Here is a 21,344-nt window from a genome sequence, read left to right as displayed (position 1 = left end):
TTTATTTCTTCTTTATTTCTTTGTTCCCGTGGAAGAAGGGTTTTGCTGTTTTTCTCAGCCGAAATCAATGATTTTTTCATTTTTGGAATCCTTAGCGAATGGGGAATCTTTTCTCTCGTGGAAGCTTTGACCAAAAATATATTTCATTTTCAGCATTATTTTTTTGCATTTTGACACGAAGTGAAGATTTGCACTTCGTCAAAATGTGATGTCATGTTGTCATCATTTTTCAGAGATGTTAATTAACCGAGTGACACCTTCAGTTCTTCAAAATAATTAATTATTGAATAACCTAAAAACATTAACGTAAACATATATTTTTGGTCGTTTATGATAAAAATAAATGGTTCATTTACTCACAATATTTTTGTACAAAACGACCCCAAACTTTTAACTTCTTTTCTGCAGCTTCTAATGCTATCTTAGCGAGTTCATATTCTCTAAATTCTCTCTTTAAATCTTCTTGTTCCCATTGGTCTAGTTCGTATGAAGAATCTCTATAACCATAACATATCTCACATTCATGTTCTAATTGTTTTTCGCGCATTTTTCTAACTTCTTGTTCGAACAAAGTTTAGCATTCTCTACTGTATCTTCGAGTTCTTCTTCATCTAACTTCTCATGAACTTTCTTGTCTATGGAATCCATAATTTTTCCAACTGCTATGCAATATTTTGGAGAAGTCCACATTGCTATATAGTTTATAAGTCTTGGGTCTACATACGTTCCTCTAACCTGTTTGATTTCATCAGGAATTCCTGCATGAATTTTGTATAAAAAGCAACCGCCGGAATTCAGACGGTTGCTATATTCTTCACAAAATGCCTTATAATACTCTTCCCAGGACTTATTTTCCAACAACTTTCTAAAGTCTTTCCTAAACTGCTGACACATATTTGTTGCATTAATGTAACCATCCTTGTCTCTACGTAAGACTTCAATACCGTTATAAGTGCCTTTTGTGAATGTTTCGCCATTAGATTTGTTAGTGAATGTTTTTGCTTCGACTGACATTACTGTCTTTACATACAAAATAAAAAAATAAATAAAAATAAAACTAACTTTATTTTTCTATCTTAAGGAAATTCATGAAAATTCATGAGGGTGAAAAAACAGGTGAGAAAACGGGTGAGATCTCACCTCTTCACCTAAATTATATTTTTGTCTGATTTACATCTAATGAAAAAGTTTAGAAGAATTTTCTTATTCTTTCTGGCATATTTTTGTCTTTCCAGTACTCCCGCTCTAATGGTCCCAGATGTGTTGGCTTCGACTCTCTCAAGTTCTTAGATGGTATAACATCTTCAACGCCTCCTTCATATCTTACTTTATAAGTGTCATCGTTTGTGTTATAGCCAAGTATTTCAATAACCACTCCTCGCTTTGCTTCGTCAATGGTTTCAGCAAGTTTGCCATTACTACTTTCGACTAATTTATGACGAGGATAAAACGCAATAGAGTCGTTGGCAGCTTTTATAAGATATCCATTACCTTGCGTAGAGTCTACTATATAATAATTTCGACTTAACCTTAAACGTTTCTTTGTCAACGGTTTGTCGTCAAGAACTACACGAACTTTTGTACCAGGAATGAGGGTAAATTGTGTTGAATTTCTGATATTTTGTGTTTGGCTTCGTTTCTTTTGTATATACTTTTCTTCTTGTTGTTGTGTCATTGAATTTGGTGTATGTCCTGTTGTAGAATGTGTTGAGGAATTATATACTTCGAGAAAATGTTTCATTGTTTCTTCGGTAAAGTCTCGCTCTTGATTTAAATCTCTGAGCGTTCTTATGAAGCGATTAATGATACCGAGTATGTTATGGTTATGGTCTTCAGTAGTGTAGTGAGTTATGTTATGCTTAATGAGAAAATCTGTGATTTCATTGCTGAGGTATGCACTGTCTTGGTCTGATGTTAAAGTACTTGGGCTATGTTCTGCTACAAACTTTTGTAAAACTCTTAACACTTCACGAGTTCCTTTATTCCTCATTGGATATGCATATGCTTTGCGAGTGTTAACATTTATGAAGATGAGGAATGGGTTATGTCCTCCTTTTCTGCTTTGAATGAGAGTGTCAAATTGGTATGCGTCAGGAGTGTTGGAGTAAATTGGTAAAAAGTAGTCGTAAGGGTTTATTTTTGTTTGATGTACAACATTTTTGTCAAAGAACCTTTTCACTTCAGCTCTGTTAGTAAATCCCCAACTCTTTGCAGCTTCATTGAACTTCTTAAATGACCTCCATGGATGTTGTTCGAATACTTCTTTCAAGCTCATTTATGTAAAGTTAAAGATTTTATTCAAGGCTCAAGCGCGTTCATTGAACTCTATACCATGCGAATACAGTCACAAATGGTGGCATATAATCTTCACCTGAGCCTGTTGGATTTGTTGTGAAAGTGTGTGAATGATTTCCTGCGGTTCCACAGAAAATACCTGCGCTTGAATCTACTGGGTCACTTGAAATATCATATCTATGCATTCCCTGTCTATCCGAACCTGCTGCAAGATTTGTATAACCTCTTTTTGTTATTGAATGTGAATGACTACCTGTTGTGTTTGTAGTTCCTGTATGAGTGTGCGGTGGAAGGTTTGCTTCTTTAATTTTCTTCGAACCACCTGTTTGCTTTGAAGAGTTCGCACAATAGAGGAATTTATCTACAATCTGTTCCCACGTACCAAAACCTAAAACACTTGCCGGATTTGTTGAGTTCATTGACGTATATAAAGAACCAACAGGATATAATGTTTGAAGTATTTCAGTCTTTAATGTTTGAAGCTCTGTTTTGTCTGCTTTCTTATCTAACATTGTTGGTAGTTCATATGCTTCAAAGTTTCTGGCATGATCTTCGATATTCCTGCAACTGTTATCTAAATTGTTAAGAGTATCTTTTCGCTTGTGCTTGGATTTTCTAATGGTGCATTTGAACCAAGGTCAAAGTTCAATATTATGTCGTCTGCTCTAACAGTAGTGAAGGATTTATGTGTATGGTTTTTGTCTGCTTTCTTATCTAACATTGTGGTAGTTCATGTGCTTCAAAGTTTCTGGCATGATCTTCGATATTCCTGCAACTGTTATCTAAATTGTTAAGAGTATCTTTACGCTTGTACTTGGATTTTCTAATGGTGCATTTGAACCAAGGTCAAAGTTCAATATTATGTCGTCTGCTCTAACAGTAGTGAAGGATTTATGTGTATGGTTTTTGTCTGCTTTCTTCTAACATTGCTGGTAGTTCATGTGCTTCAAAGTTTCTGGCATGATCTTCGATATTCCTGCAACTGTTATCTAAATTGTTTAAGTGTATCTTTTACGCTTGTACTTGGATTCTCTAATGGTGCATTTGAACCAAGGTCAAAGTTCAATATTATGTCGTCTGCTCTAACAGTAGTGAAGGATTTATGTGTATGGTTCTTGTCGGCTTTACTGTCTAATGTAGCTTGAAGTTCATTTATATCGGAGATGTTGTGTTTATGAGATTTCAAAACTTTGTTCATTGCTTCGAGTTCAACTTTGTCAGCTTTACTTTTAATAGCATCTTCAAACGTTATTTTTGACTTAACTCTCAAAAGTAAATCTTGGTTCAACTAATACACCTTTAACAGAGAAAGTAGAGGCATAAATTTCATCGTTATAACTAAATGCTTCTGGTGCTTTTACCGTGTCATACTGTACAGTACAGCTTATGTCATAACCTTTAGCACGAATGTATTTATATCTTCTTTCATTGGGGTCTTCCGTCTTCACTTCATCACTTCGTGTTAAATATCCATGGTAGTCCGTTATAATCTGTTCGTCTGAAGTTATATAATGAACGTGGTTCTTGACTTTATCACTCAGAGCTAAAAGCTCATTTTTGTTTGCTTTTTCGGCTAATTTCTCATTAACATCATTCACTTCTAATTCAACTCTTCCGCCAGAACTCTTATTATCATTAATCTTTTTCATTAATTCGGTAATTACGTCATAAAGACTATATTCTGTTTTCGGTTTTGTAAATAATGAGTCAAAATTTCTTTTCATCATTACATCGCTGACATTAATGATATCACCAATTCCTTTTTCATTTATTCTCTTCATTAATTCTGCAATAATGACGAAATATATAATCTGTTAATTTATTCTCTTCATCGAGGGTTATAGAATGTTTTGAAATTGAATCATTAACTCCTCTAAATAAATCAATAACTTCAGGATACACGTTTTTAATGTCTCGAATAACCCGACCAGTATCCTGTTGTTCATGTTCTTCGTTCCCGTCGTTACGTGGTTTTATATCTCTAACCATCATCAACGCAGCTATAACCGGAGGGTTTGTTGCTACCTGTTCGAAAATCTGACCGTTATGTATGGTATATCTAAATAATTTCTTTGTGTTTGTTAAAACATTTGAAACAAGTCTTTTAAAACCATCTACAAAATTTCCTGTTTCACCTAATGTTCTTGCAGCATTTACAAGCTCACCCATTCCCGCTTTTGACCCCAAAAACGTCCATATTGCATTTATTTCACTCTGCATTGTTGTCGATTCAGCAAAATTAATACCCGCATTCGCTAAGCTGAAAATGAAATTCAGTGGATCGAACTTAATTCCACCTTCTTTTTCAATTTCAACGAACTCACTAACATGAGATTTTAAATATTCTTTCGTTAAAATTGTTTTCCCCGATGTTATGTCATTACGAACTATCACCGTCAAAAGTTAACGAATTCAATTTCGTCGTTGATGCTTTTATTTCATACACCGCTTTATCGATAGTTTTTGGCTCACCTTCTTTAGAAGCATATGAAACATTAATGAATGAATTATATGTATTCATGAATGAATTAAAATCAATGATTTTCATTAATGACGCCTTTAATGATTCATTTACTGTCGAATCCCTTAAAGTAATTAATGAACTGTCATTTATGAAAGGTACACTGCAAACCGTCGAGTTTGGATCAAATGCTATAGTTGGTGCAGGAATATTAATGATATAAGTCATTAAATCATTAAGTGACGTAAATAATGTTGTCGTTTTTGATTTAATTTCTTTAGCATCTGTTATATATGGTAATTTTATTTCTGTAGTTTCTGAATTAAAGATATTCGCTAAAATGTTTTGTAAACTGTTTTGAACAGCTGTGTAAACCGTTGAATTCGGAACTCTTACGATTTCACCATCCTTAATAAAAGGCATTGTACATGGCGTAGTGCTTGGGTCAAATCTTTCGGGATTATAATTCAACATATATTCTAACGCTTCATGAACAGACTTATATACTGTTGTGTCGTTCTTCATGACAACTTCACCATTTACAATGAATGGCATAGTGCATGGAGTTAAAATGGGGTCAAACTTTTCATAGTCCTTCCATGTTATGTATTTCTCGGTATTTCCATCACTGATAACAATATATTTGTCAGTAAGTGTGAGAGAGTATTGACCAAAATATAAACGTTTAGCTCTGTCAGCTTCATACGCATATGCAGCTATACTCATATTTTAATGAGAATAAAATGTTGTTCTATTTGCAAAGTACAGACCCAAACGAATACGGGACAGTAAAACTACAAACAAACTTAGGTCTACAGAATGAGCCACTTGCATTCAGAATGGTTGACTTTAATACTATTGCTTCATTCGTTATAACTGACGAAACAGATTTCATGGAGCTTGAAATAGATGGAAAGAAGCACGAAATAAGATTTCACAATAATGTAGAATATAAGATGGAAACATTAGCTGGAGTGTTAAATGCTCTCATAAATACTACAATAAACAAGGATAACGGAGAAAACTTAATGAATGTTAAACTTATTGCAGGAGTTTTGAAGTTCAGTTATGCGAAAGAGTTTAAGATACCAAGAATGAGTCATAGAGTACAACTTCTTTTGGGAGCATACCATATGACATTTCCTTTGAAAAGTGTTGACAAAACGATTGAGATGAAATCTGTTCCATACGTATGTTATGGCAATTGTTTGTACATTGAGTCAAAAATAGCTAATGTCACAGGTATTTCAGGAGTTAATAGTAAAGGTTCAGTAGAATATAAATCCTTCTGTTATGAAGTAAATTCAATGTTCATTCCAAACGTTCCTGTCATAGCAACTCATTTAGGTAAATGGGTTCGCATTAGTCCTCATAATTTGAAAGACATGCAATTCAGACTTGTTGACTTTCAAGGAGAGCCTGTAGAACTGAAGGCACCAGTGCGAATGACTGTTGAAGTTGACTTTTTAGAAAATATTAAATGCAACAGCTTACAAGAGAACTCAGAGCTAAAAATATAAAGTATGAATGTTATGTATTAGGTCATGAACTTTGGTTGTTGCTGTTTGATGAAACAAATGAGTTAGTTATGTCAGTCAAGAGAACAGAAAAATATTGTGTTAGTGAAAACTGCACCAAGTCAATAAGATTAGGTTTGCATTATGAAGATGAGTTCGATACTGTTGAAGAAGTTTTGGATAGATATTACAAATTGCTTTAATTTACTAAAACATATTTCAAACAAAGCTTATAGTAAGTAGATAGTTTTGTATACTCGTTCGAATATTTATACTTAAACTCAACTCCTGGAGTACCTGGTGTTTCAATGATGCGGATGTTACCTATTTTCATGAATATTGGAGTTTGACCACAGCATTCGATTTCAGGGTCGAGATAGTCAATGACACATTGCTTTCCTGTTATTCGTGATATAATATTTTCAAGGTCCTCCTTTGTTAGAATTATTTGGTTCTTACTTATAAGATTTGTCAAAAGCTTCTTATCGTCTTTGAGTAAAATTGTTTGGTATAACTGAAGAAGGTAATGGTCTACGTTATCTGAAGGATTTGTTTGAACATTTGTGTAAGGGTTGTCGTTGGCTTCTCTTGAAAGAATTTGGTCCAGTGGTGGATACTCTAACTTAACATCTGATGTAGCGTTAGCGTTTGAAGCTGTGTTTAAATTCACGGATTTCAGCTCTGGTTCTTTTTCTTTCAAACACTCCGAACTATAGTTCTTTATGACAATATTGTTTGTCGTTCGTGAGTCAACATTTGATGTTGGTTCAATTGGAACATTAACGGCACCAGCTAAGATGGATTTGCTTCTCATTTCATATAGAATAAAAACCTTTTATATGTATGAAATGAACAATATACTCGACAAGGGTTTGAATGTAAAGCTAACGAATGAAAATATTGTTGAATTCACTGAGACAGGAGCTGTGTATAAAGATGTAGAACTACTGAACAAAAGAGCAAAGGGAAGAAGCAGGAATATGAACAAAGGGTGGAAGCCTATAAAAATTTATGTCAATGATGGCTCAGGAGGTTCAAACATAAAGTATGCAGAAAGTTATAGAGTTTATGCTCTCAAAGGTGAAAAGCCTTCATTTAAGAACAGCTATTCTAACGCATATCCTCAAAAGCTAACGGATGGGGAAGTGGATGATATGAATGACAGCAAAAATATTAACAGAAATGGCGACAGAGATGCATGGAATTTGTTTACTATCAGTCAATTGAAGGTTAAACTTTAAAACAATGTTGGTCGTTCCCATGGAATATTTTTGACTTTAATGGTATTAGTCATGATATGAATCTCAAGGTATGAACGAGGAGAGATGAGAGACTTATATGCTTCCCAAATTTCTTCAAAAGGTAATGTTATACCTGACTGTTTCCAAATGAGTTCAATATCATAGCGTGAGAAACCTTGAAAGATAACGAAGTCAGTTATGAGACGTTATATGTTTAAAGCAAGGAAACGCCATGTTTGCATAAGTATTGCTACAGTTAAGTGGTAATGTCTGACTTTAGTTATGATGTTAGCTAATGGTGAGTCTGGTTTTGACACTAAACCTTTTCCGGCGAAGTCGTCACAAACGAGCAGAGTGTTTGAAGGATACTTTTTGAAGGGGTATTTTGAAAGTTTTGATAGAATGTAGTTTGTCAGTCGTTTCATATCGTAAACTCCTGAGTACTGACGTAAGTGGTGTTTGTCAATAATTCTTTCCATCTCTTCTGAAGTCTTTTGCATTCCTGACTGTATGAACTCTACAATAGCATAATATTTCCTCTTACGTCGAATATAACGTTGAAGAAATTCAATGAGTTCGCTATCTGGAACTTTAACGACAGAGGCTTGAACTTTTGATATAAATGTTTTCGCTGTTGAATCCATAGAGTCTGAAGTTGCTGATATAATGATTTGGTCATAGTAAGAGTCGTTTCCTAAACGCTCTGTTATGAGTATATGACGAATGAGGTTAAATGTCTTACCTGAACCCATCTTTCCACAATAGAAATATACACCATTTGAACAGAATTCATAATCTTTGCTGAAAGGAAGAATAAGAGAAGAGTTAAGTTTGTCTGTAGTTTCATTCATGTCTTCATCTACGTCATGTATTAAATGCTTCATTTTATCTCCATTAAAAATGCAAGTCAGAAATATTCAGAACATAGCACCGAGTCTAACTGACAAGAGTATAAAGATATACTATGAACACGTTATGATGAAACCAACCAAAATTCAAGAAAGTCAGTATACTTATGAATATCCAAGACATTGGGTAGAGTATGTAGGAGGTGAGAAAGCTATTGAAATCAGACAGGTTCGAAGTATTCCAGCAGGAAGAACAATATTATTGAAGAATTTTAATGTTTTGAGATATAATGATGAAACAAAGAAGCAAGATAGTTTTCCTGTTGCTGTGTATGTGAACTTAGATACAGGAGATGACATGAAAGTTTTTAACACAAAGCTTCAAACGGTAGTGAGAGAACAACTTACTGCGGAAGGACATCCATTACCTTCAGAAGTTACCATAGCATATAATTTTGAAACAAATGCAATAGATTTTAAAATCGTCTCTGCAAAGAAGTCAGGTTTTACATTTAATGAAGCAGATGTATATTCAAATGAAAACTTCAAAGCTATTGCATGGTTAGATAATGACGATTGCTTTAAGAAAATATTTAAATTCAGTGACTCAAAGATGTCAATAGATGACCTTCGTGGAATGTTACCATCGACGTTTACAGTTGAAGGTTCAGCAGGATTGCTTACAAGATTGTCAATTGGTGGTATTTGGTCTCGTGAGAACATTGTTATAAAATCCAGTATAAGTGAATTTGCTGAAGAATCTATATTATGTCTTTCAAACTACATGTATTCGCCGCCGAAGCATTATAGTATAACAAACTTTGTCAGTAAGTTTAACATAAGACTTGTCGAACCTTCTTCAATGAAAGATGTTGTGCTACCTAAAGATGGAAAGGATGGACTCATTATTGAGATGATTTTAATTGCATACTAAATGAGCTTGTTCTTGAAGGTCATTCATGATGAAATAACTGTTGTAGAAGATGTTAGCAATTGTTCAGACATTTTGAAGCGTATAGATGATATAAGAAAGAAGTTTATGAATGAGAACGTTTATGTTTCATTGACTTTCTCCAGTAACGAGAACTTTTATGAGATAATATTGAAGAGAGATGATTTTAATATGGGGTAAATGGTAGCTTGGGCAGCTTTAGGCGCAATGGGAACAAAAGCATTAGCATTTGGAGCAAAAGCACTTGGAGCTTATGACGCAGTAAATAAAATGAGTGGAGGAAGGGTTTCAAAGACATTAGATGCAAATAAAGGGAAGATTGGAGGCTGGGTTGCAAAGAAGTTAAGATTAAATAAAATAGGGCTCATAAATAAAGCATCCAATTTGGTTGCGACTGAGTCAGAAAATGCTTTAGGAAAGGACGATGAGTTTGCAAAACACGCAAAAGACTTTAATGACCAGATGAAAGGTGAAACAATGCATTTAAATAGAGTCGATGGAACTAAAGAAGATGTTTCTTCTCCACCAGTAGTTCTTCCGTATGGTCCCTATGGAATGTATGGAAACCCTTACGAAAGACCATTTGACCCATTGACTGGTGGAAGTAACTGGTATCATTACGGACGAAGAAGAAAGACAGTCAAGTTGGAGACAGACGTGAAGAAAGCAACTAAAAAGAAACCAAGGAAGAGAGTTATAAAGCAATGAATTCAACAGGGTAGAAATGAGGTTAGAAATCGGGTTAGAAATCGGGTTAGATCTCACCACTTCACCTAAATTTATTTTTGTGCTATGTTTTCATACGTGTGAGGGTGGTGATATCATTTATTTTTTATTTTATTTTTTAAAATTATTTTTATTTTATTTGGATGTAATGACAGAACAAAAGCAACTCATACAAATCAAAACATATAACAAACATACATTTAAACATTTATTCTTCCTTCCTGAGCATAACATGTTCTTTCAAATACATCCGAGACCAGTTGACTTTTCATTGACTGTTTATAAAGATAGAAATAGTTATATCATTAAACCATACGATGAACGAAGGTAAGTTATGTAAATTGTACGTTAAGAAGTTAGAGAAAGTTTATGGCTTCAAGTATGACTACAATAGGGTTAACACTGATGATGAATATTGAGGAAAATTTATGAGAACATTAGTGAAGTTGTTAGTGAGAACGATAGTGAGGTGAAATTGTTGGCGGTTTTGTAAATATTTAAGGTTAAGTTAGTTTTTGCGTTCATGTTGTAAAATATACGTTAACGGTTTTGTAAAGTGTCAAATTCACAAGTATTGGGTAAGGTGGAACGCAGTGCCACCATACCCAAGACTTGTATACTAACTGTCAAAATGTCATGTTGTCACAAACTTTAGAACAGTATAATTTAAATTTTTATTTTTATCATAAATGGATACCCCACAAGCTCAAAATTTACCACGAATCATAACAAGGGAGGAAACGATAAAAATGATGCGAGAACTTGCTAAAAATAACAAACCACTAAAACTGAGAAAATGTGGTTATGCAGTAATGATGGAAAGAGAGACGTTGTCGAAGAGGAATAAAAATTAAATTTGGATTGAGTTTAAAAATTCATCTTTATTAAATTCATCTCTTCCAATCAATTTATTTATTCTATTAAATTCTTTTATTTTTGCTTCACTCAGTTTAAGGATTGAACGGTAAGTTTCTAATTTTTCGATTATTTCTTTCCTCTCTTTATCGTTTTCAACCCCACCACATTGCGGCTTCTTTTTGTAATAGCATATTTTTGATTTAATTCTGTTTAGTTTCTTTTATATTCATCGTCTGGACTCTTGACTGCTTTGTTGTCACTCATTTCTTACGAAATAAAAAAAATTAAATATTATTTAAATATAATGGAGTAATAAAATAAATCGGAATTTCTATTAATTTATTGTCAACTTCAACTAATGCATTGCCGTTAATATATCTAACAAATTCAGCTATTGTGTCAAATCTTCGTCTTCTTTTTGTCATTGATTTATCAGTTTTTCCATAATCGAGATGAATTAAAACTTTATTTCCTTGTTTAAAATTCATGAGCCCCGAATTAATTTGTTCACGTTTAACATCATTTAACTTTTCCATTTGCTTTCTAATATATTCCATTCTTTTGAAATATCATTTTTCATTTCCACCGGTTTCATGTTTATAGTTCTATGCCATGTATTATTGTAATAATATACTAACTGCTGTATGATGGAGTCATGATTTCCATCCCAGTATATCTGACCGTTAACCCCCTAACGCATCTCTAAGAGTTCTCATTACCGCATCAACTATTTTATTATGAAACGTATATGGAGAGGATGAGAAGAAAAAATTAATTTGTGGGAAATAATGAGTCATAGCTGCCTGAAATCCTTTATCACCATCACCCCTGATATTATCTACTCTTTCATGATCTAGTAAGTATTGAATAGCTCTTCTTGTTTCCTGTTCTGTTTTCCCTTTCACCGGAATGCAATATAAATATCTAGTGTTAATGTTAATGGCAAATAAATAAGTAACGTTTCCTTTTGAATATTCCAGATGATCGATTTCGTATGAATATGGATATGGTGCAAATGAAGGGCGACTAAATTTTTCCTTTAACGGTTGAATTTTCGGGTCAATTGGTTTATTTAATATCTTGAAATCCTTTTTAAAATCTTTTTGCTTCTTTAATGTTTGAAATGGATATAATAAAGTGAATGATGAAGGATTAACTGAAGGAGGAGGAGGTATTGTCGTTGGAGGTTTTGGTGTTGCAAGTGGTTTAATTTTATCTGCTTTGATTTTGGATTTCATTCCTTCCTTCATTAATTCTGGATGTATTCTATTCATTTGTTTTAAATATGCTGTATATAAAGGTTTGATATACTTTCCCGCTTCGAGTTTATGTTGAAGGATGAATTCCAAAAGTTGATCTTCATTTAAAAGTCGGGCTGAATATGATTTAACTAATGAATCATAAATTAAAGCTTGTGCATCATTTATGGTCTGAAGGACCTGGGCGTTTTGTTCCTTTAGCTGTTGAACATTTGCTACTTTAGACCTCGGCTTTGGTTTTTGTGGCTCAGGATTATATAATTTATATAATTCATCAATATCTTCTTCTGTTAATACTTTATTTTTGAAATCTTTCAACTGTTTAAGCTGTGATTTAGTTTTTCCCTTTGAATCTGTCGTCTGGAGATCTTTGTAAGAAGGATTGTTCTCTTGGACTTTAATGTGTTGTAGAGGTAAGCAGAAACACTCTCATTGAGTTCAATGGCACAGAGTGGGTGAAGCTCGGTCATAACCAGTAGAAATTCTGCCAGTAGAAGTTCTGCCAGTATAAACTCTACCAGTAGAAACTTTACTAGTAGAAGTTCTGCCAGTATAAACTCTACCAGTAGAAGTTCTGCCAGTATAAACTCTACCAGTAGAAGTTCTGCTAAAGTATTCAATTTTGAGGGAAACAGTAGAAGTTCTGCCAGTATAAACTCTACCAGTAGAAGTTCTGCCAGTGTAAACTTTACCAGTAGAAGTTTAACCGTTACTTATTGTTCTAACCGTAGATCAAATGTCCCAAGAAGATTCAACACCAGCGACACCTGCACCAGCGACATCTGCACCAGCTCAAGACATGATGCAGATAATGACACAGATGATGCAACAGCAAATGCAGATGATGCAGCAGATGCAGAGCCAACAACAGATGCACTTCTCTCAATCTCCGAAGAAAGCACAAGAGCTCGAAGCCGGTCTCAATGTCCTCAGAAACGACTACAAGCGTGAACAACTTACATTAAGAAAAGACGAAGAGTATGATCCGATTGAAGCTCAAGAAATCAAATCCTCAGCTTCGACGAAGACCATCCAAGAAGAAAAAGACCAAGACGAGTACCTTACAAAGTCTCAAAGACTCTTTGTCCTTGAGTTCTTTACCATATCAGCACTCAGATCTATGCACAATTGGAAGGGTCGTACACCAATTGGCTCCAACAAGCGTGATCTCCTGATGACCGCTGTTCCTCTCATCAAAACCAAGACACAACTAATAGACTTTATCCTCAGTGCTTGTCCTGATGAGATCTAATCAGACTAAAAACTTACTAATTTGAGCATTGCTCATATATAATTAATTGTTTACAATCACCTGAAATAATACGAATAAACACCTTTTTATATCTTATTTACATCTAACATGCACCAATTTATTTTATAACTTTATTAATACTAAATTTTATTTCATACAAAAAGTAAAAATTCATAAGTTATATATTAATTTAATAAATTATATTATCATTTATAATAAAATTTTTCGAAATGCAGATAAATTTTAACATGTTCGAAATGAAACTATTATAAAATATATTCTTTTTATTAATGGTAATATAGGAATTGTAGGAATAAAAACTTTTTATAAATTATTCATAAATTTTTAAAATCTGCTATTCGGAAGTATGTTCAAAAATCATTCAATTATGTGAGAATTCTTACGATTACAAAAAAAGTCACACAACCCGCATCATATACTACTATAATATTATCTTCTTCATTTTGCTCTATAGTAGAAAGATAATCCTAATTCTAGCTCGATGTGTTGACATGATTGCCTTCTTTGCAATAATTGCACTTTATTGTTCATTTTTATCCTTTTTAAGGCAATCATGCATTTAATACATTTAATACTCCAAGGGTGAATAACTCCTGTGCTTTACTCAACAATATGTTCATGATTGTTCAATATAGAACTTTTTATATATTAAGTTATTCTATTCAAAATTGTTTAATGACTTTCTTATTTGATTTTCTATTACACGTCAGACATGTAGCAAAAATGTAACTTAAAACTAGATATTTTTATTGGTATTAAGTAAAATCATGTTAAAATATAAAAAACAATAAATTTTTTGGAGATGGTTAGCATAAACTATCCGAGATCGTTGTTGTACAACGATATAATTATGTAATTATGAAGTAGTGACTATATAATTTGAGTATCAAATAATTCCAAAATGAGAGGGATTGAAATTAGTAAGTACCTATTTCTTCGTTAGTGGTTTCTTTGATTTGATTTGCTTCAGCTGGATATCTGCTGAAATTTGCTGTAAAGGTGGAATTGGTTTTTGATTTAGAGATGATGGTAATGGAGATTTTAGTGATGATTTATGAGGTGGTGATTTAGGAGCTGATAGAATTTCTGGAGGCTGAATTGTTACAGAAGTCTCTTGAGGTAACTTTGGTGTAGAAGAAGAACGGTCAGATGAAGGCTCTTTTGTTTCATCTCCATCTTTATCATCTGTTTCGTTTGGAATAAGAGAGACGTCTTCCGGTTTATCACCTTCTGGGTTTTTGTAAAGTTTAAGTATATCATTATTGATTTCTTCCATTGTTCTTGTCGGGGGTTTTGTATCTTCTTCAGTAGTTCCGAGTTTTTCGTCAATTTCTTTTAATCTTTTCAATGAATCAGCATCAATTTCAAATGGATTAGGGCCAGATACATCTATATTTGGAATTACTATTTCCTCATTCAGAATATCTTCATCTTCTTTTGATAATTCAGGCTCTAGTTCTTCATCATCGCCATCAAATGCTGCAAGTTGCTTTTCTAGCTGTTTAAGCTTATCTGCTTGAGCTCTAATACTTTGTAAGTCAGATTTGGCTTCTTTTGCTTCCGCTCCCTGTAATTTATCTGCTAATCCTTTTGCTATTACATCAATTTGTTGATTTGTTGTAAGGTTCTGATCTTTATCCCAACCTTCGGGAAATTCAACAAGTGGATCTCCAAATTCAGTCTTTTTATTCTTAATATCATTGAGCCAGGCAGTTAGTTCTTCAACAGTTTGCTCTCTCCAAGCGTCAACATCAATGTTAACACCTGTGAGGAAAGTATTGGTTGGATCTTTCTCGATTTCTTGTTTATTTTCAGTAATTTCACTCATAATTTTTTATTGTCAAAAATTTTAAAACGTATACTTTTAACGATAGAAAAATTTTAGCAGCATTTGCCCAAAAATTGAGGCTTCGCCTCAATTTTTGGGTAAATGCTGAAACTATTTTAAATTCAATGTTGTGCGAAATGCTGAAAAATGGAATTCATAAATTTTATGAATAGTTTACAATTCACAAAATTTTTCGAAAATTTTATGATATTTGTAAACTATACATAAAATTATGAATCTTTTTCATCATTCTCTCAAAATTGAATAGAAAATATTCATCTATTGATTTTGAGTCATCATTCTTGTGCACCAAATCTTATTTCATCCAAGGCAATATTGCAATATGAAGGGCGGGGATTCCATTATTATTTTTTTCATTGATATTTGCACCATGTGAAATAAGAAGTTCAGCTGTTTCTTTGCTATTATATAATGCTGCATTATGAAGAGCGGTTTGTCCATAATTATCTTTTTCGTTGATATTTACACCATGTGAAATAAGAAATTCAGCTATTTCTTTGTTATTAAGTAATGCTGCATTATGAAGAGCGGTTTGTCCATAATTTTCTTTTGCGTTGATATTTGAACCATGTGAAATAAGAAGTTCAGCTATTTCTTTGTAATTATAAATTGCCGCGTAATGAAGAGCGGTTTGTCCATTAAAACCTTTTTCATTAATGTTTGCACCATGGGAAATAAAACACTCGCAAATAGATGGAATATCAAACATTACTGAATAAAGGAAGCATGTGTTAATATCATTAGTTTGATTATAATAAACTAAAAATGATTCAAGATTCTTATAATCGATGCAATAGCTTAAATTGATCTCTATATTAAACTCATTCATCAAATATGTAACAAAATCAATGTTGTGTGAAATAATTGCATACATCATGCAATCATTATCAGGTTTTCGATATTTCAAACATTCATTCATGATCTCGGGATTTCCTCCTAAAAATGATAATTGAAGACATTTTGGAGTTATTTCTGATTTAAATTTCGTTCTTAATAACTTGAAACAATCGACCGCTCCGTGGTAACAACATAATTCAAGTAATGAATATCTTTCCATAGAATAAGGATATAATTTGCTTCGTAGTTTTTGATCTTTATTAAATCCATCTCTTTCGGTGAATTCAATGAATCTTACTTTGTTATTATACATTATTGCTTTGTAAATTGTATTTTCTGAGTGAAAAATGAGATCTTCTGAATTGATATCTAAAAATCCTATATTGAACAATTTAATTCCATATTGTTTATAAAATGGAAATTTAGAAACATCAGAAATCTCAATGACCTTTGTTACATGATAATCATCGGTGATAAATTTGGCAAGAGTCAAATATGACTTGGTAAAGCGGTTATTAAACGGAATGATATCTAAAATATCTTTGACCATATTATGGGGGAGATAATTCTTTGAGTCAATCAAATCTGTTTTGATCTTTTTGTAAATAGATTTGAGTTCTTCTTCATTTTCGGTTTTTAACTGATACAGCGCATTATACGAATCAATGTGAAATTTGGAGATACTTCTCAATTCACTGTAATTGACTGGGTGAATGTTTTGATCAGACATTAAAAATTTTAAAAGCAATTTAATTGAAATTTACCAACATTAAATTTTAAGATTCATAGACTTACACTTTCCGTACTTTTATAAGTTATAAATTATATAAGATATCTTCGCTATTACAGGCCTGCTTCATCACGCCGATAAAGTAAAAAATATTTGGTATTTTCTAAAAAAAATTATTTAAAATTTATGACTTCTTTCTTATCTGATAGCGATGATGATTCGGCAGCAATTCTTCCACCACTTCATCAAGAAATATACGAAGAATTATGTTCTGGTGATGAAGTGACTGAAGAACCAGTATCTTCTGGTTTCATTGGCGTTCCATCAGTGATTTCAGAAGATCAACCTTTATTTACAGTTATAGACTATTTCATACGTCAAATATATAACTATTATACAGAAATTTTCGTTAGATTATGGCCTGGATTAGGACATTCAGAAAGATACGTTCATTTGAGAGGTCAGTGGGCAACTTCATCAATTTCCATTGCAGATCCATGTTTTATTGTTGGAAAATGGGAATTAGGCGATGATCCTGTTGGAAATGTTTATCAAAACAAATATTATACAATTATCGACGATGCCAATGGATTTTTCATATCACTACCACATGTACTCATTTCAGGTACAGAAATGGCTACTGCACAAAGATGCAGAAGGCAAACTTACATTAATTCTGTTTGCCCTGAAAGAATTTCAAATATGGACATGTTCAGAGGTTCTATATGTCACATTCTATTACAAAGGGTCTTCTTTGGCCTTAGAAATCAAGATATTGACCATACATTAGATCAATTACTTGAAAGCTCCAAATACGAACTATTTCTAATGGAAGAAACAAAAGAATCCGCAAAGAGTACAATCATACCATACCTCGAAACAATCAGACTTATTGCAGATGCCATAGAAACTAATTCAAACAAATTTACTTTAGATCACAGACTTTTCAACGGCATCGCCACTCCAATCGAAGCATTACCACCATACGGCGCCAAGACAGTTCAAGAAGAAGAGAACATTTGGTCATTTCAATGGGGATTAAAAGGAAAAATCGATGCCACAATGGAAAAGGAAGGAATCATGTTCCCATTCGAATTAAAGACAGGTAGTTCATATAATGGCCAAGTCAAAGATGACAACGTCCTCCAATTATCATCTTATATTTTTATGTTGAAAGAAAGATACAAAACACAATCAGCTCCATGCGGCCTTTTATTCTACATGAAGGATAAAAGCAGTTTCATCATCAAACCACGTAGATCTGAGCTTTTATCCATCGTAATGAGTCGAAATTTAATTGCTCACTCCCTTGCACACGGATCAATCCCTCCGACAGCCGGATCCTCACATATCTGCAAGTACTGCCCAGGACAGAAGATTTGCGCGTTCTTGGAATACGATAACGATTGTCCTGTCAAAAGTTTTTTGAATGGAAAATTATCGTATACACCAAATCTTCGACATCGAGAGTTTTATAACGAATGGGACCGTCTTCTTGTCAACGAGATGCTTAACTCACTAGATTTGCAAACACAGATCTGGACAAGCCCAGTTCAAAAGAGAATTTCCTCTGGAAGAGCTTTGAATAATTTACATACAAATAACGGAAAAAGTCCAATTGTCACTTTTTACCTTAATTCCGGTACTATTGAGAAAACACAGATCTGCGTTAGCAACATAGTGTTAATCACAAAAAACGGAATTCCTCCTGTTATTGCACGCGGAAATGTTTCAGCAATTGAAGGAAACCAAATTACAATAGAAATGATCCAATCAACGATGAATGAAGAAGAACAAGACATTTGTTTGGATCTATGGGAAAGTTACAATACTGTTACACGATGCAGAAGAAATTTAATGATTATGTTGACAGAAGATAACCAATGTTGTGAAAATCTTCGAAATTTCATCATTGAAAACAAATCTCCAGTTTTCACATCACTTCCTAAACAAACAAACATTTCACAGGAGAATGAATTGAACCATGATCAAATGCACGCAATCAAGATGGCCCTTCGTGCACAGGATTACATGCTGTTGCTAGGAATGCCAGGAACAGGAAAAACAACAACATTGGCACTTTTAGTTGAATCATTTGAGAAAAACAACCAAACAGTTTTGATTTGTTCATATACACATGCAGCTGTTGACAATCTTTGCAGTAAATTAATCGATCGAGGTGTCAATTTCGTCAGAATCGGAAGATTAGAATCTATTTCTGAAAAAGTTAGATCTCATTGTTTAGATTCTATTATTGAATCATGCGAAAACACAGAACAACTTCATTTATCATTGAGTGGTGTTAAAGTTTTCGCATGCACATGTTATGCGTTTAATCATCCTTTCATTCTCGAAAAGTTCTTTGATGTCTGTGTCATTGATGAAGCATCACAAATCTCAATGCCAGTTGTTGTTGGTCCATTGACTAAATGCAACAGATTTATTTTAGTTGGTGATCATTACCAACTTCCTCCAATATCAAAGAATGAAGGTGAAGTACCTATATCACTCTTCAAGATGCTTTCCGAGAAAAACACACACGCGATTGTGACATTGAGAACTCAGTATCGAATGAATAATGAAATCATGCAACTTTGCAATGAACTTATTTATTCTAATAGGATGAGAAGTGGATTCAGTTCAAGTGCAAAGAATAAGATATATTTCCCTAATATATCAATATTGAACGAGTTCTCCGAATACTCAAAAGAATGGATATCAAGGATATTGAAACCAGATCCAAGTGTTTTGTTTGTTGATACAGATTCTGTTCCTATGCGAGAAGGAAAGAATATGTCATCTAAAAACAATGTTGGAGAAGGCTCTGTTGTTTCTATGATTGTTTCTGCAATGATACTTGCAGGAATAAGTACAGAATCGATCGGTGTCATCACTCCTTACAGAGCACAAGTTATATTCATAAGGAAAGCTCTTCAAGCACAGATTTCTTGTTGTTCTAAATATTTCCCACACATGGCAGGAAATCCAAGTGAAATTGCAAGCTCGATTGAAGTTGACACAGTTGATAAATACCAAGGACGAGACAAGGAATGTATCATTATATCAACTGTTAAATCGAATGAGAAGAAATCTCCTGGAGCACATGCTTCTGACTGGCAGAGAATGAATGTTGCAATCACAAGAGCGAAAACTAAGTTGATTTTCGTTGGCTCGAGATCTACTTTGGAAAACTCTCCTTTCTTTGAACACTTGTTTGATTTGTTGTCTGATAACAACTTCTTCAGTTTGCCTCTCTCAGTAAATGAAGGCGAGTCAAAGCCATTTAGGAGTATCGATTCTTCACAATCATTGAGTAACATTGATACTCAAGACTATTAAATTTTATGTTTTTATTTGTTTGTATAAATAAATTGAATTTTTAATATGAATTCACAGAGTTTTTGAACCTACATATATTTGCAATTTTATTAAATCTTTAGTGAAATAATGCTCAATCTTGCTAATATAATATTTTTAACTTATTGAAAATGCTTTCATCTATAAATAATTTTATATTATTCAAAATTCTTAATAACAAACATTAATTATCTACATTTAGTGCTATTTTGAGAAAATATATGATTATGATCAAACTTTGTAGAATTGATATTCCTTAATAAAGAAATATTATTTACACAAAACATCAAATATTAATAACCAAAGCCAATATCCATCCTTTTGTATATATTTGTATGCATTATTCAATATATAAATATGTAGATATTGAAGGATTCAGGGAAATTTGATCTAATTATCCAGAAAATTATGAGGTGATATGTACAACTGCATTATTAAACTCCTCTATAGATTAGAACTAATCATTGAAACAAATTTAGCTTAGATTTGATGGTGAGAGTTGAAACACTTCTTGTAATTTTCAAAAAAAAAAACATCGTTTTATTCAATATTTATCACATATTAATTTTCCTTTAAAGAATGATAGTTCTTGCGGGAAGTGAATGACTTAGTTAACGCATTGAATTTCTGTAAAATCTAATTCTTGAAGTCCTTCAAGTTGCGATCTAATTTTACCAGAAATGGTGGATTATGAAAAATTGAATGGGGTTCATAATTTCGAATGATTTCAGAGTTATCTTCTCCGTAAGATAAAAGCGATACATTGTCATAGTAATCTGTTTTTGCGTTGATAGGTTTGAAACTATAAAACATTTTATCACCTGGATGAACGTTGTTCCAAGATGTTCCATCAGCAAAAATTGAGTACACATCTTTGTTTGGTATAGTAAAATACCCATCAATTCAAATTTTTTGGGCCCCATTTTTTAATGAAATATTAATCCCCAAAAGAATTTGAAGTGATTGGTATTCCAATATACTTCAAACATTTTTCTGAGCAAAGCTCAGAAAAAGTTTGAAGTATATTTCTAATATACATTAAATGTTTGAAAACAACAACAAGCATGGTGTGTGACAAGTTTGAAATCAAAAGTTTGAATGCAATTCGGAATTTCATTTGTTGAAAATATCTTGAGCATAG

General features: G+C 33.0%; 10 protein-coding genes and 1 pseudogene across 11 annotated transcripts, besides 2 other annotated features; 6 read left to right on the top strand and 5 right to left on the bottom strand.

Moving 5' to 3' along the window:
* Positions 1 to 10,665: part of a mobile genetic element that runs on past the window's edge.
* On the bottom strand, positions 1,190 to 1,741 carry TVAGG3_0604270 (integrase core domain containing protein family; the record flags this gene model as incomplete). Its single annotated transcript, XM_051239829.1, has 1 exon — positions 1,190 to 1,741. One exon carries the CDS (start codon positions 1,739 to 1,741, stop codon positions 1,190 to 1,192), a length of 552 nt encoding a protein of 183 aa, XP_051097653.1.
* TVAGG3_0604260 lies at positions 3,543 to 5,482 on the bottom strand (annotated as a pseudogene). Its single transcript has one exon. A coding segment is annotated over exon 1 (1,940 nt).
* TVAGG3_0604250 (uncharacterized protein) lies at positions 5,500 to 6,276 on the top strand (the record flags this gene model as incomplete). Its single annotated transcript, XM_051239828.1, has 1 exon — positions 5,500 to 6,276. One exon carries the CDS (start codon positions 5,500 to 5,502, stop codon positions 6,274 to 6,276), a length of 777 nt encoding a protein of 258 aa, XP_051097652.1.
* TVAGG3_0604240 (uncharacterized protein) lies at positions 6,696 to 7,087 on the bottom strand (the record flags this gene model as incomplete). The annotated part of the gene is made up of 1 exon (XM_051239827.1): positions 6,696 to 7,087. A coding segment is annotated over one exon (392 nt), but the record flags the coding sequence as incomplete, so codon positions are not given.
* Positions 7,113 to 7,514, top strand: TVAGG3_0604230 (uncharacterized protein; the record flags this gene model as incomplete). The annotated part of the gene is made up of 1 exon (XM_001326130.2): positions 7,113 to 7,514. The coding sequence occupies one exon, from the start codon at positions 7,113 to 7,115 to the stop codon at positions 7,512 to 7,514; it is 402 nt and encodes a 133-aa protein (XP_001326165.1).
* TVAGG3_0604220 (uncharacterized protein) lies at positions 8,415 to 9,001 on the top strand (the record flags this gene model as incomplete). Its single annotated transcript, XM_051239826.1, has 1 exon — positions 8,415 to 9,001. A coding segment is annotated over one exon (587 nt), but the record flags the coding sequence as incomplete, so codon positions are not given.
* On the top strand, positions 9,495 to 9,889 carry TVAGG3_0604210 (protein of unknown function, DUF4107 family; the record flags this gene model as incomplete). Its single annotated transcript, XM_001326132.2, has 1 exon — positions 9,495 to 9,889. A coding segment is annotated over one exon (395 nt), but the record flags the coding sequence as incomplete, so codon positions are not given.
* Positions 10,666 to 11,257: 592 nt separating the features above from the next.
* Positions 11,258 to 11,920: a mobile genetic element.
* A 1,072-nt stretch (positions 11,921 to 12,992) lies between these two features.
* Positions 12,993 to 13,409, top strand: TVAGG3_0604180 (uncharacterized protein; the record flags this gene model as incomplete). The annotated part of the gene is made up of 1 exon (XM_001308332.2): positions 12,993 to 13,409. The coding sequence occupies one exon, from the start codon at positions 12,993 to 12,995 to the stop codon at positions 13,407 to 13,409; it is 417 nt and encodes a 138-aa protein (XP_001308333.2).
* A 780-nt stretch (positions 13,410 to 14,189) lies between these two features.
* TVAGG3_0604170 (uncharacterized protein) lies at positions 14,190 to 15,266 on the bottom strand (the record flags this gene model as incomplete). The annotated part of the gene is made up of 1 exon (XM_001308333.1): positions 14,359 to 15,258. The coding sequence occupies one exon, from the start codon at positions 15,256 to 15,258 to the stop codon at positions 14,359 to 14,361; it is 900 nt and encodes a 299-aa protein (XP_001308334.1).
* Positions 15,267 to 15,574: 308 nt separating this feature from the next.
* On the bottom strand, positions 15,575 to 16,846 carry TVAGG3_0604160 (proteasome regulatory particle assembly; the record flags this gene model as incomplete). Its single annotated transcript, XM_001308334.1, has 1 exon — positions 15,575 to 16,846. One exon carries the CDS (start codon positions 16,844 to 16,846, stop codon positions 15,575 to 15,577), a length of 1,272 nt encoding a protein of 423 aa, XP_001308335.1.
* A 186-nt stretch (positions 16,847 to 17,032) lies between these two features.
* TVAGG3_0604150 (DNA2/NAM7 helicase family) lies at positions 17,033 to 20,185 on the top strand (the record flags this gene model as incomplete). Its single annotated transcript, XM_001308335.1, has 1 exon — positions 17,033 to 20,185. One exon carries the CDS (start codon positions 17,033 to 17,035, stop codon positions 20,183 to 20,185), a length of 3,153 nt encoding a protein of 1,050 aa, XP_001308336.1.
* Positions 20,186 to 21,344: the final 1,159 nt, after the last annotated feature.

Source organism: Trichomonas vaginalis, chromosome II (genome assembly GCF_026262505.1).
Source record: "Trichomonas vaginalis G3 chromosome II, whole genome shotgun sequence".
Classification (NCBI taxonomy): domain Eukaryota; phylum Parabasalia; order Trichomonadida; family Trichomonadidae; genus Trichomonas; species Trichomonas vaginalis.
The sequence above is the reverse complement of the archived record's forward strand: the minus strand, read 5'-3'. Positions and strand labels throughout refer to the sequence as shown.